Source organism: Cebus imitator, unplaced genomic scaffold (assembly GCF_001604975.1).
Source record: "Cebus imitator isolate Cc_AM_T3 unplaced genomic scaffold, Cebus_imitator-1.0 Scaffold112, whole genome shotgun sequence".
Classification (NCBI taxonomy): domain Eukaryota; kingdom Metazoa; phylum Chordata; class Mammalia; order Primates; family Cebidae; genus Cebus; species Cebus imitator.
Genome location: NW_016107427.1, coordinates 3,893,922 through 3,907,966, shown reverse-complemented (window position 1 = coordinate 3,907,966; position 14,045 = coordinate 3,893,922). Strand labels below are relative to the sequence as shown.

At 53.3% G+C, this 14,045-nt stretch overlaps 1 protein-coding gene across 2 annotated transcripts in view; it reads left to right on the top strand.

Annotated features, from left to right (window-relative positions):
- The window catches only part of PDE9A (phosphodiesterase 9A), a 108,905-nt gene that overhangs the window by 17,795 nt on the left and 77,065 nt on the right, over positions 1-14,045 (top strand). Inside the window, exon 2 of one of the 2 annotated variants that reach the window (XM_017538579.2) lies at positions 13,251-13,321. The exons of the other annotated variant lie outside the window; for it this stretch is intronic. Coding sequence (XP_017394068.1) covers positions 13,251-13,321 — 71 coding nt within the window. The remainder of the gene's footprint in view (positions 1-13,250; positions 13,322-14,045) is intronic. 2 annotated transcript variants of the gene reach the window in all.

Below are 14,045 nucleotides of genomic sequence, written 5' to 3'. Positions count from 1 at the left end.
ATGAGTTTTGAGCGTCCCCTCCTGTGATCATAGCTGCCACTCAACTGAGTACGTAATGTGTAGCAGGCCCTCTAGCTGCATGACAAATCCTCCTAGCATCCTCGTGGGCGAGGTATGATTTGTCTCGCTTTGCAGTGAAGAATCAGAGCCTCAAAAAGTTAAGAAATCTTCCCCAGGTCAAGCTGGTAGGAGGAGGGGCTGGAACTGAACTCACATCTCCGCCTCTTCTCTTTCCACTTCTCTGCCTCTCTTGCACGTAGAGCAGTGTACAACATCAACAACTGGCCAGGGTGATCCTGGAGGTAAGAGACAGCCGGAAGGCACTGGCCCAGCCAACCTCACGCCTGCCCAGGTGGAACAGAGCCACCTAGGAGCATTCGGTCGCGGAGGCTATTCCACTGACTGATGGTTCTCACCTCCAGCCCCACAGCCTCCTCCGCCCTGACAGTTTCGGAGTCTAGTGCGGCCCTTTGCACAGTTTGAGCAACTGAACCCTTTTCTTCACAAAACCATAATGTCATCCTAACACGTAAAGCAATATGAACAGTTGAGCAAATCACAATAGCTTCCATTCTTTTATGAAGTTGCATTTGTGGCACCAAGGAGAGAATGAATGGGAACCAAGAGGGTTCTTGTGTGAGTTGCACATTTGGAACTGGGGGTTTGAGGTGACAGTTGTGGGCTCACATGAGTCTCTGCATCACTTTGCTTCAGTTTGTCATGGTGGCCCCCAAATCCAGAATCGCCCCCCTCGCTGTGTGAGGATGGTCCTGCCTGTGCTGCTCTGCTGAGGGGGCCAGCCCGGGTGCCTGGGCAATGCTGCCTGTGACTCGCTGGCCTGCAGGGCATCTGCGGGACACTCAGGTCTCACGACAGCGGTCTTCCACAGCCTCACGGACACTGAGTGGACCTGACCCCAAGAAGAATGCATCATGCTTGATTGTGCCGATACTTAGGTTATTACACAATGACTGTGTTCCTTTGCAATTAGTGTCTAAAAGAGAGCAGATGTACTTACAGAAATGAAGAAATGAAATGTGAATCCATGCTGACAGATTCCCCTCCCTAACCTTGCATCAAGGAAACGCAGTCCACCAGCAGCAAGTCCTGGCCGGTCCCCTGCTGGCGTGGTCTCAGTGGTCAGAGCGGGGCCCCTGCCCAGGCTCACTGGACTCCCCTGGGGCCCCCAGACGCCCCACCCTTCCTCATCGCTGAAATCTCCACTTCCACAGTGTGGGAGGCGCATGGAGCTGAGGGCCAGTGGGACGTGCTGGAGTTTTAGGCATTCTTTTTTTTTTTTTTTTCTGAGACAGGGTCTCCATCAGTGGCCCAGGCTGGGGTACCATAGCGTGAGAAATTCCTTAACACTCTGACAAGTGCTGGCCCTTGGGGAGAGAGGCCTGGCTATGAGGCTTCTTCTCAGGACTCTGTGTGACTCTCAGGATGGAAACGCAAGCTGGGGGCTGCTCCTCTCCTCCCTCCTTCGGGCCCCTGGCCTTTGCAAGATGGCCCCGCCTACGCCCCTGTGGCCAGTGCAGAGCCATGGAGGCCTCTCCCCTTCTCTTCCCAAGAGGGGCCCGGCCTTGTCCTCCGCTCCAGATTCTGTGCATCCTCCCCCAGGCCCTCCCCATTTCCTCCGGGCGCCCCCTCTCCTGCACCACGCCCTCTCGTACCCCCAGCCACACGCTCTTCAGATTCCCATTTCTGTCCTCTGGTTAACTGGCATTTAATTTTCTCAGCTGCTTGGCTTAATGCCAAAGAGTGTTCTTCCAAATAAAAATGGTAAAGACCTTTTTTCTCCCATGAGGATTTTATGTAAATGCAGTACAGCATGCTCGTGGGCTGGTTCTGTTATCAATTTCTAAGCTCGGCTTCCAGAGCTAGATAACTTTTTTATTGGTTATAAAAGCCCTACATATTCATTGCAGAAATTATGAAAAATGCAGAACAGGATCAGGGAGAAAATAATTCATCCCCCACTACCCAGAGAAAACTACGGTGAGCACCTAAGTGCTGCACCCACTAGTGTTCTCATGCAAGTGTGCATTTAGGGGTGTGTGTGTGTGTGCGCGCGCGCGCGCGCATGTGCGTGCATGTGTGGCTTTCTTTTACACAATTTTGTATCCTCATCATTTTCACTCAGCATTCCATCAGCAGCAGTTTCCGACATAGCATTAAATTCTCTTCACAAACATGATTTGAATGCCTCCATAAAGTTGCAAGATGGAGGCTGACTGAAATGTAATCACTTCATTGTTTATGAGATATTCAGCTTAATTCCATTTCTCTGCAGTGAATAATCCAGGAGGAACATGCTCAGAGGCACCCTTGCTCGCAGCACGGCAGCGCGGGGCACTGGTTTGGGTATAAATCTGGGCGTGCTGTGGAGATTAGACGAGATGGTTCGTGGAAAGCACCCGAATGGCGCCTGGCACTTAATAAATGCTTTTGTTATTATGTTTATCTTCATTATTTCCCTAAGAGCCATTCCTGGAAACGTGACTGTGGGTCAAAGGGCACAATACTGCCAACCTGCTTTCCGGCAGCGCTATGCAGATACACACGCCCGAAGGGCGCCAGCCTCACTGCCTCTGCCTCGGTGCTGTGACTTCATCTCGGATATTCTCTTGAAGATAGGAGGAGACTCCCATGCAGCTGTAGGAAAGATAGCAGAGAGATCTGTGTACCCTCCATCCAGTCTCCCCCGCTGGAAATGTCTTGCAAAATTACGGCACAGCCTTACAACATGGGTGTTGACAGTGAGGCAAGCCCCCATCTGATCCAGATTTTCCAGCCCTACTTGCTGATGTAAGTTAGATATTTGTCCCCCCCCCACATCTCATGCTGAATTGGTATCCCCAGTGTCGGAGTGGGGCCTGCTGGGACCTGATTGGATCGTGGGGGTGGGTTTCTCACATGGTTTAGCGTCACCCCCTTGGTGCCAGCCTTGAGAGAGTGAGTGAATTCTTGCAAGATCTCGTGGTTTAGGTGTGAGGGTGGGAGGCATCTCCTCTCTCTCTCTCTCTCCCCCCGCTCCCTCCCCCCAGCATGGGTGTGCATGCCTCCTTTTATCACATGAGTAATGGCGTGTGCACGCCGGCTCCTCATCCTGTGAGTAAAGGCCCCCTGAGGCCTCCCCAGAAGGCAAGTGATGTCGGTGGGATGCTTGTACAGCCTGCAGAACCGTGAGCCAATTGGAAATTGGCTTTATAATTTACCCCGTCTCAGATATTTCTTTATGGCAATGCAAGAACAGCTTAATGCACTTGTGTTCACTTAAGCATGGGTACTGAGTTCTACACAGTGTTACTGCCTGTTAGGCTCTCATATCCACAACCACAGTCACAATCTAGAATAGTCTATCCCCGCAAGGCTCCCTCCTTCACCACATCCCCAACCTACACCCATTTCCAACACCCCACCCTAACTCTATTTCCAACACCCTGTCCTGGTGAACAGGAATCTGTTCCCTAGCTCTTCAATTCCGTCATTTCAAGAATATTAGATAAATGGGATTACACAATATGTAACCTCTTGAGACTGGCTTTTTTAAACTGGCATCATTACCTTGAGTTCCGTCCAAGGAGTCGTGTGCGCCTTTCCCTTGCTGAGCAGCGTGGCGTGTTGTGGGTGGGCCACAGTTTCACACGCAGCCATTGCAGGCCACCCGGCTGGTCTCTAGTTCGGGGCTGTGCGTCACCTTCCCGTGATTGTCAATGTGATGATCCCTGCTTACTGGCCCTCCGTGTCTTGGAGGCCAGCGCGGCTACTCCTCGTTTTGGTTGGGTAGGAGATTTCTGATGTCAATCTGACATTTATAATAAACATTTATAATAAACACCATCATCAAGTTACAAGAGTAAATCAAACTATGAGGCAGGGTGCAGTATAAGATGCTTGAGAGGCTGAGGTCAGTAGCCGTGACTATAGCAGGGCGGGCGCCAGCCGTGAGCCGGGGCGTCTGGCCTCATTAACCTGCTGCCCTTCGAGAGGAGCAGAGCCCACTCCCCTGTCCTCGGGAAAGGCAGGGTGATGGAAAGAGGGGCTGCCTTTCTCCTGCAGGAGCTCCGTGTCGCGCCGGGTATGTGCCTGGGCTCTCATCTTCAAACTACTTGGGGGGAAGGATTGTAGAATAATCATAATGAAGAAAATTTCACTCCAGATTTGTTACTCCAAGTTCAAAGAAGCTCTGTAAAAATTGTTGCTAAGGCAGTTGAATAAAGAATTTCCCAGTCATGTAAGCGGTAGCAGCAAGACAATGAACATAATTGCATGTTTTACAACAACCAACCTCAAAGCGAGACTTACCTGACATAGATATGTTTTTTAATGACTTTGAAAGGTAACACAGACATCTTCAGGGATTTGGAGAGGATACTAACCCCATCCTAGTTTACCGGCTTTGTGGGGTCATCTTTCTGGTGAAAAAAACTACAGCCAGCCTCACAGAGTAAGCATTCTGTTCCGGAGGCCCCTCCCACCGTCCTTTTGTGATGGGGCTGGTTTTCTTTCCCCAACCTATAGTACTCAACTCAAACCCCAGTGGCCATCCAGTTTTTTGTTGTTGTTTTTTTGAGATGGAGTCTTGCTCTGTCGCCCAAGCTGGAGTGCAATGGCATGAACCTGGCTCACTGCAACCTCTGTACCCCAGGTTCAAGCAATTCTCCTGCGTCAGCCTCCTAAGGAGCTGGGACTGCAGGCACATGCTACTATGCCTGGCTAAATTTTTGGATTTTTAGTAGAGATAGGATTTCGCCACACTGGCCAGGCTGGTCTCGAACTCTTAACCTTGGGTGACCCACCTGCCTCGGTCTCCCTAAGTGCTGGGATTACAGGCGTGAGCCACTGAGCCCTGCCCAGTTACCTCGTTTGTCCAGGAACTGGAGAATTTCTACATAGCACCACACATGTCTGTGCAAGAAACCCACAATGCCCAGAGGTCATTGACTTTGTGCCAATCCAAACTAGAGTCTGACAAACCCAGCAAGAAGTGTTCACGGCAGCTGCAAGGAAGCGTCTCAAATAGAAAGAGAAAAATGAACCATGGTCTGCTCTTCCCTTCCCGGTGTGGAATCGATGGAAGCAGGTTCAACACAGAGCTCTGGGGGCGTGAGGGGCTTGGCGGGGCACTGCCGGCTGCAGGTCTCTGCTCGGTTATTACCAGCCCTTCTGCCCGGCTCCTAATTGTGCTGGAGAGGGAATAATTTTCTCAGCTGTCATTGCTGGCCACATTTGGACTAAAGAGATGCGAAATGGCAAGGGTAAATGGGGCACAGACAGTGAAAAGCCATTTTCTATCTGGAGCCCAAATAAAACCACTAGACCAGTGCCTCCTCCCACACTCCTGCCTGGTCCCTCCACAGCCTCAGTGCCCTTCTGAGAGCTGCCTGCCCGAGCAGGAGGCCGGGCTGGGACCAAGGACACTCAGCTCTGGGTAACTGTCTTCCCACAGCTCCTTGCTCAACCACCGCAATGAAGAGAAAGGCAAGAAGCAGAAGGAAAGCAGGGGCTGGACATCGGAATCAGCTTTTCTAACTAAAAAGTTTTCATGTATGTGAATGCATGTGTGAATTTGAAGTCATGTGGAAGGGGCCATACATCCGTCAATGCATGCTCCAAAAATTAGAACTAATGGACACAGACAGCATCGGATATGCAGCTAGCGTTCTTCTAGGGCCCCCCCCACAGAGAGGCGCAGCAGCCAGAATGGTCTTTGGACAGGGACAGGAGAACATGACAGCAGGTACCACGGGTCAGGGTGCACAGGCTGGGGGAGGCAGCCACTTCCCCTCGCAGTGACTGGGCGGGAGCCCAGTGGGCTTGCGCTGCTCAGAAGGGCCGGCCACTAGAAGGATCTCAATGGACTAGTCCCCTCCATATTGGAACAAGCAGGTGCCTTGGGCTTAACGCTGCGCCTTTCAGATAAAAACACACCAGTGAGCTGGGAGAGCTGGAGTCCCATGGACCTCAGAGACCCAGGTAATGAGGAGAGGGCTGTGCTGCACTGGGACACGTTTGCCAAAGTGAGCCCTGGTTCCTCCCTACAGGCCGCAGGTGAGGAAGTGCCAATGCCAGGCCGGCTCGGTAGGCAGAGGAACCTTCCAGAATGCCCACCTGCAAGCTGCTGCTGGCATCCAGTCTGTGTCCTATTTTCCATGCAGTGCACACATCCTTCAAGTATGATTTCCACTCGGAGCCCCGAGCCACCTCATCTCTTGCTCCACCTCCCCTCCCTCCCACACAGCTCACATGGAAATCACGCCTCCCATTCAGCGGCTGGAGTCCTCGTGGATTGCTCCTTCGGGGCTCTCGGAAACCCCTTTACTTGAGCGTTGGTTTTACAGGAAGACCATGAAGCACCCCAGGAGCTGGAGCTCCCTCCCTCTGCACCCAGCGTTCCCTCTCAGCCTCACACGAGGAGACCTGGTCATCGAGCTGCTGCCCCAGCCTGAGCTCTGATCCCTGCTCCAGCCTGGCCTCACCCTGCAGGCAGCACACATGGGCTCAGAAAGGGGAATATGTGGGGTCAGAAAGGGGAACTTGAGGGACACTTCCCACAACACAGCCCCCAATAAGCCTTTCAATGGAGGGCCCAAGAGGAGACAGAACACAAAACCACTCTGATTTGATAAAACAGAGTCAAATCCAGAAAGACGCCTCTGGACGGGGAAACGACTCGCTCCCCCCTCCAGCCCCTGGCAGGAGAGACCCTCTGTCCGGTCCCTTCACCCAGAGGCCCTAGGCGTGGGTTTCGCAGCCCCCTCGAGGCCGACCCCTCAAACTCCCGCCCTGTTTCTTCTAAGTGTGCCAGTCAAGATGCTTCTCACTGCAAGAAACAGACTCTGAAGCCAGTTGCAGAAGATCCAGGTTGCTGCAGAGGCCGATGGGTGTGGGGAGGAGGCTCAGTGAGACTGTTGCAAAGAGGCTGAGGGGTCTTTAGAAAAACCCCCAGGACCTGGGGTGCCAGGAGCCTGGGCAGCCCTGGGCTCTCGAGGTCTGTAGCCCATCCCCTCCCTCTCACAGTCTCCACTGCCCCCGTGCTCAGGGCCCCTGCCTGTGCTTTCTCCTGGGGCTTCTCCTCCTTTTTACCTCTCAGGGTCCCAGCGTGGCCAGCCCGGCATCCAATCCGTGGGAACGCAGCTCACTGACAGTTGCCACCAGCCCCACATCTCGCAGTAAAAGTTCCTGCAAAAAAGTGTGATTGGGTCCAACCAGGGGGTCTTAGGGCAGCCCCCTGCTCCAGTTGCCTTGGCCATGGGAACAGCGCAGGGTTAGCAGGAGGCAAGCCATGCACAGGACAGCTGGACGGCAGAGGTACTGCGTGCTGCCATGGGTGCAGGGTGGCCGCTGTGACCCCGGTCTCCCTCCTGGGTCCCCACTTGGAAGGGGCGACCGAGAGGGTCGTTTGTCAGAAAGCCCTCCACCCAGCCAACCTGACTGATGGGGCCATCACCTTGACCACAAGCTCGGTACAACTGACCAGCACCCCAGGGTCCCTGTGCCCTCCTGCACTGCCTGACACTGTTGGGCCACAGCCGGTACCAGCCATGAGCTGAGCCAGGAAGCCAGTCAGACCGCCTGCCCTGGTGACACATAGGCCTTGTCCTTCTCCGGATTAACTGCTGGTCGACCCCAACAAGGAGCAGGCCTGTCTTGCTGGGAGCACCGCCGGTGGCCCCTCCTCAGGCCTTGTCCCTCCCTCCCCAAGAAACAGTGGGAACCGAGGAGCTGGGTGTTCGTTCTTCCCAGCTCCGGAAACGCTGCAGATTGTGTACTTGAATTCCCTGCTGAAATAACTGTGGGTGCCAGACAAAATGTGGAGAAGAGTTTTTCCAGGTACACTTGTTAACTCAAAGACCTCCTGGAGACTTGTGTGGAAGTCAGGATTTGCAACCAGCAGGGATGGTGAGATTCGCAGCAGCTGTGAAATTGAACTTTGTGTCCCAGTAGTGTTTTGTATAATTCTTTTCAAACCGGTCATCTCACTTACTGCTTCTCACAGCCCTGAGAGACAGGTGGACTTGATGCCATCAACCTTTCAACAGAATGGTAAACTGAGGCTCCCACTGGTTATGTGCTTGCCCACAGGGTTGAATGAGAAGCCATGGACAAAAGGAGTAGCTGGGCCAGGCGCGGTGACTCACGCCTGTAATCCCAGCACTTTGGGAGGCCGAGGCGGACGGATCACCAGGTCAAGAGATCAAGACCATCCTGGCCAACATGGAGAAATCCCATCTGTACTAAAAATGTAAAAATTAGCTGGGTGTGGTGGCACATGCCTCTAGTCCCAGCTATTTAAGAGGCTGGGGCAGGAGAATCGCTTGAACCTGGGAGGCAGAGGTTGCAGTGAGCCAAGATCTGCAGCCAACCACTGCACTCCATCCTGGGCAATAGAGCAAGATTCAATCTCAAAAAAAAAAAGTAACTGGTTAACCACAGGGCTTCCTGTTCTCCAATCCACAGCTCCTTCTGTTGCAGAGTGTCTAGAAGGAGGCACGTTTGGATATAGACATTAAAGAACCTGGAAGTCAGTGTATGTTGTGGTCAAGCATGTGTGGTCCGGAGCCGGCGGCCCCAGGTGCAGTCCTGATGTGCACTTCTGGCTGGGTGCATGGGAGCCACAGGCACCTCTGTGTGCCTCAGTTTCCGTGTGTAAACATCTGAGATGAGCGCTTGCGTGTGGTTGCCACCTGGTCAGTGTCAGCCCTCTCTAACGAAGGCAGCATGAGGACTCCCCGACAGTGAAGTTCCTGTGACGTTCCCAGGTCTCAGCTGAGTATGAAGAGGCAGCAGTTTCCGGCAGGGGAGCCGCCCTCTGTGTCCCCATTTGTTTCCCTTGTCTTGCTTTAATGTCACAGCACTGCCAATCAAACCACATTCGAAAGGGTTTGTGGGGACTTGCCGTGTGCGCACTCATGAACTCCAGCCCTGATGTGCCTGCGAGCCGGAAGCCAACCTAAAACCTTCATTTTTCCCTTAATCCTGCTGCTTCTGCATCTCATTTTCAAATTTCATTTTATCAACTTTGTTTGCGCTATTTGTTTCTGAATAAAGGATTTGCGAAATTATTCGGCAAGTGGACAGAAAGCCCTACGGCCTCCTGACAAGGCAGCCTGGAAGTCCTCCCGGGGTCTGAAGTGGCAGCCGGGCTGGCCTTGCACAGTCAGGAGCAGCATCAGGCTGGTGCGTCTCCTGACACTGGCCAAGAACACGGCTGTCCCAGCCCACGTCCCTCGGGCTCACACGTCGCCTCATGCCCAGACTCTTGTCCGCTTTGGCGCCGCTGGAGGCTAATTCACAACAAAAGCCAGATGACTGTGTCACCCATTTCTACTGAACTGATGAACTGAATGGGAACTGGCAAGAAGGCACCACTAGTTCAAAAGAGAAATCCAGGAACCTGCGGGGATAAGGAGTGAAGGACTTGAAATGGACTTCCAAACCCATTCTCCACTGGAGACGGCCCGTGTCAACTTGTGTGCTTGTTCCAGGAGTCACATTTCCTGACAGCCTCCCCACCTTTTGTCCAACATAATCGCAAAGGGAGATTATTCTGGATGGCAGAATAAGGCTGGTCCCCCGGGTGTGGCTGGCTTGCTTGTTTGCAGAGGGTTGGCAAGAGTGCCACCATGCCATATGGGTCCTTCTCAGTTTGTTTTGCTGGAAGACCTCATAGTTATACTTTAAACGCCTCTGTTATTTGCTATCCTGAGGCTAGGAAGCCAAGCACAAAAATCTGCTTCAGATTTCACCTGCAGGACTTACATGTTTGATGAACCCCTCCCTTCACAAGGCCCCTGTGATATTGCAAAACCCTGGCCTGTCAGAGTAGAGCCTTTTTTCCCGTCTTCGAGGCGACACCCCTGAGAGTCCCTCCACTCCCCCAGGAGACTCTGTGAGCGTGGACACTGCACAGTCACCCTTGGCCCCTTCCAAGCAGTCACAGCCCAGCAAAGGAGCCTCATTCTCATGCAGGTCTCTGAGACTCAGCCTTGGCCGCATAAACCTTCCCCAGTTATATCCTGGCAGGAAGGAGGACAGATCCTTATAGAACCTTTGGAGGTAACTGTATTGACACAAAAAGTAAAGCTTTCATAAAAGTGAATTTGGAGAGGAGGGAGAGCAGACGGTAAAAATCAGGTATCACTTAAAAATTATTCATTTCACTCACGCCTATAATTCTAGCACTTTGGAAGGCTGAGGCAGGAGGATCACTTAGGGTCAGGAGTTTGAAACCAGCCTGGCCAACATGGTGAAACCCCATCTCAACTAAAAATACAAAAAACTGGCTAGGCATGGTGGCGGGTGCCTGTAATCCCATCTACTTGGGAGGCTGAGGCAGGAGAATTGTTTGAACCCCTGAGGTGGAGGTTGCAGTGAGCCGAGATCACACCACCGCACTCCAACCTGGGCAACAGATCGAGAGTCTGCCTCAAAACAAAAAAAAAATTATTCATTTCAGTTTGCAAAAAATCTAGGTCATTAAAGGTTGCTGATGGCTTAAGAAGACAGGGAAAGGACTTCCCTACAGAGCCAGAAAGTCCAACACTGCAACCACATGCACGATGCCAGAAAGGAAAGTGTTCCTCACTCATTCCACTCGGTCCTCCAGAACGGATTCTCCACTGGGTCCTGGGTTACAGCGTCATGAAGCCAGCTATTTGTCCGCTAGAAAGAGCTCTGCTGGACAGCCCACTGGCAGGGTCTGAGTATCATCTGAGCGAAGCCGTCAGAAGCTGTCCCCAGGAGTCTGCGCTTGGGGGTCAGTCACTGGAGGTGCCGACTGCAGTCCTTTTCCATGGGGCTCAAAGCGTCTGCGTGGAATCGCAAGCTCCGGTACAGAACCTTCGGGCAGCACTGGCATCAAAGTGTCTATAGGTGACAGATAGCTCTTTTTTGGCCCATTTTACAGCAGAGGAAATTTATGTTCAAAGAAGTTGAGCTGAGGGTCCCAGGAGTGAGAGTCAGTCAGGGATCCCCCGGGACCACCTGGCCTCACACTCCTGAGGTGGGGAAGCCCCAGGCCTGTGAGCCGGTGCCCCTGGAAAAGCCACTTCCCTTCTGAGTAAAGTCAGATGAGCCTTCCCAGTCCCAACAGACTGTGATTCCGTACTCACCCTCCCCTCGCCTGTGAGGTCTTGCTGGTGGGTACAGCCCCTTCAAGCCAGCCCAAGAAGCCAGGCTTCAAGATGGTTTTGCCAAATGTGTCTTGAGAGAATTTAACTCGCAAGATCATCCCCTGTGGACGCCGAGGGGCTGGGACAGTTTGTGGTGCCCTTCCTGCCCACAAAGAAACGCACCCAGTGGGGCGGGGTTGGGGGAGGACTTTAGAAAGGGATCATTTGCTGCGGCCACCCAGGTTGGAGCACAGGGACCACAGGGCCCACGCCTCCTGCAGGACCTCCCCCTCATCGAGGGAGACACCCTAGAAACACATCTTTGAGCAGTAGCTTCTAATCCAAGAAACCCGGTAGAAATTACACGCAGATTCCCGGCGCCCAACCCAGACCCACTGCATGGGAATCCCTGGGCTGGGCCAGATGCACGCTTTGAAGAACACCAACCTCCTTAGCAGGCCCCTTGCAAACCGCCTCTGGCTTCTCCAGAAGCACCAGATCCAGAATGTTCCAAGAAAGAGCCCTTCTTGCTTTCCTCCTCTTCCACCCCTGTCCTCTGCAGACTGAGGTCTGACCCCAAAGTAAGCCTGCCACACCAGAGGGAAGTGGGTTACACACGGGTCCGTATGGGAACTACTTTCTGTCCCGTCTTGGTGGGAAAATGGCCAGGAACCCAGCCCAGGCCCTGCTGTGCCACAATGACCACACTCCACGGTCATAACCCGTGGCGTGGACTGTGACTGGGGCTGAGGATGGTGCCGTGGTAGAAGCGAGAGCCTGGCACCCGGCCAAGTGCAGGACTCCTCCGCCATGGGGTTGGGAGAAGCAGCCTCTGCACTCAAGCCTGGGAACCAGGACATGGGAGGAGAAGCACATCCCGGAGGAGGGGTCTCCAGGAGGAGCCGGCAGTTGTGCAAAGGAAGACATGCAGGGAACGGTGAGGCCAGAGCTGGGATGCGGGAGGGGCTCCCGGGCCCTTGCAAGCTTGGCCAAGGCCAGCTGTGTAGGCAGCTGGGGATACAGGAGGTGTCATAGACCATGCCCGCAATGCCACAAGCCACCCCGACCCACCATCACCCTGGGGCAGATGCCAGCGGGGATAACAGGCAAGACGAGGTCCTGTTTACTGCCTTATTGTTGCCATTCAGCAGCCCACAGGAAATGGTGTTAGTCACAGAAAAAAAAAATCTGTTTTCTATATTTCACTGTTTCCAAGTAAAGAAAAAAGAAAACTAATCTTAGCTTTAAAAAAAAAAATTGGTGCGCTGGGCACCAAAAAATAACTGTCTCCCTAGGCCTGCGTTTCCCCCATACCAGGGATTGTGCTGGAAAGGAAAGCTGCATTGGCAGGCCCCAGCCAGGGAAGCTGTCCAGGGAGGCACCCACACAGGGAAGGTGGGGCCTCGGTGGGTCTGTTCTGCCTCTATCCAGCCCTGGAGAAGCCCCACCCTCACCAAACTGGAATGCTCTCCCTGAGAGCTGAGACTCATGGCCCAGACTCCCTGGACAAAAGATGCAGATGCCAACCCAGCATTCCCACCGCTGCCCGGGTGGCACTCGGGCATGAGTGCTCCCATCCCATACGTAGGTCGTGTTTCTCTGCGGGCACCAATTTCACTGCGGTCTCCTGAGATCCTCAGTGGTTCTCTTGTCATGTGATTTACTTCTTTGACTTCGTTCTTCAGCCTCAGTCCCTCAGTCCCCAAAACTGAAAGGCAGTCTTTTTTTTTTTTTTTTCTAAGTCAATGAACTTGAAATTTATTTACAAAATGGCCCCCATGGGATACTTGAAGGCCCAGTGCCGAGCGAGTGTTGGCCCCAAGTGGTCAGTCCTGCCTGGCCCCTTCCAAGGGATGCGCCTTGGTGTAACCACGGCCCCCGACAGGCATGTGGCCAAGGGGTGGGGGTGGTCGCTGTGTTTTTCACAACTCTTTCCACTGAAAAAAACAATGACGTTTTCACCACCCATAGACATCAACCAGATGAAAAGATGTGCCTGTCATTTTGCAATGCTGAGGGTTACAATTTTTCTTTGCAAAACGAACCTTCCGGTTGGAGCCAAGCACGTGGCGTCTGACATCTCCAGAGAAACCCGCGCCCCTGCTGCCCCTCACGACGGCTTCTGTTTTGCAGGTGATCTTCAGCAAGTACTGCAACTCCAGCGACATCATGGACCTGTTCTGCATCGCCACTGGCCTGCCCCGGTGAGTATGCGCTGCGCGTTCTGCCCAGAGACGCCCGCGGCCTCCTCGCTTTTCCGGGATGCCTGGTGGGGATGGAAAGAGGTGCAGGAGGGCCTGAGGGACCCGCCTTCTATGCGGGGCTCTTTCAGATCAATGCGCAGGATCCCCAAGGGTGCTCAGCCACCATCTGGGCTTGCTTCTCTACCTGCACAGGTGATGGCTTTGTCCACGCCCAGGAAACTGTGGGGCTGAATTGAACAGAACCGCCCTCTTAAGAGTGTGGGTTTTTCGGCTGAGCACCATGGCTCACGCCTATAATCCCAGCACTTTGGGAGGGTGAGGTGGGCGGATCATGAGATCAGGAGATCGATTGTCCTGGCTAACAGGGTGACACCCCGTCTCTACTAAAAATACAAAAAATTAGCCAGGCGTGGTGGCACGTGCCTGTAATCCCAGCTACTTGAGAGGCTGAGGCAGGAGAATCGCCTGAACCCGGGAGGCGGAGGTTGCAGTGAACCAAGATCGTGCCAGGGCACTCCAGCCTGGGTGACAGAGTGAGACTCCTTCTCAAAAATAATAATAATACAAAAATTATCCTGGCGTGGTCATGGGCACTCGTAATCCCTGCTACTTGGGAAGCTGAGGCAGGAGAATGGTTTGAACCCTGGAGGCAGAGGTTGCAATGAGCCGAGATTGCACCATTGCACTGTAACCTGGGTGACAGAGCAAGACTCTGCCTCAAAAA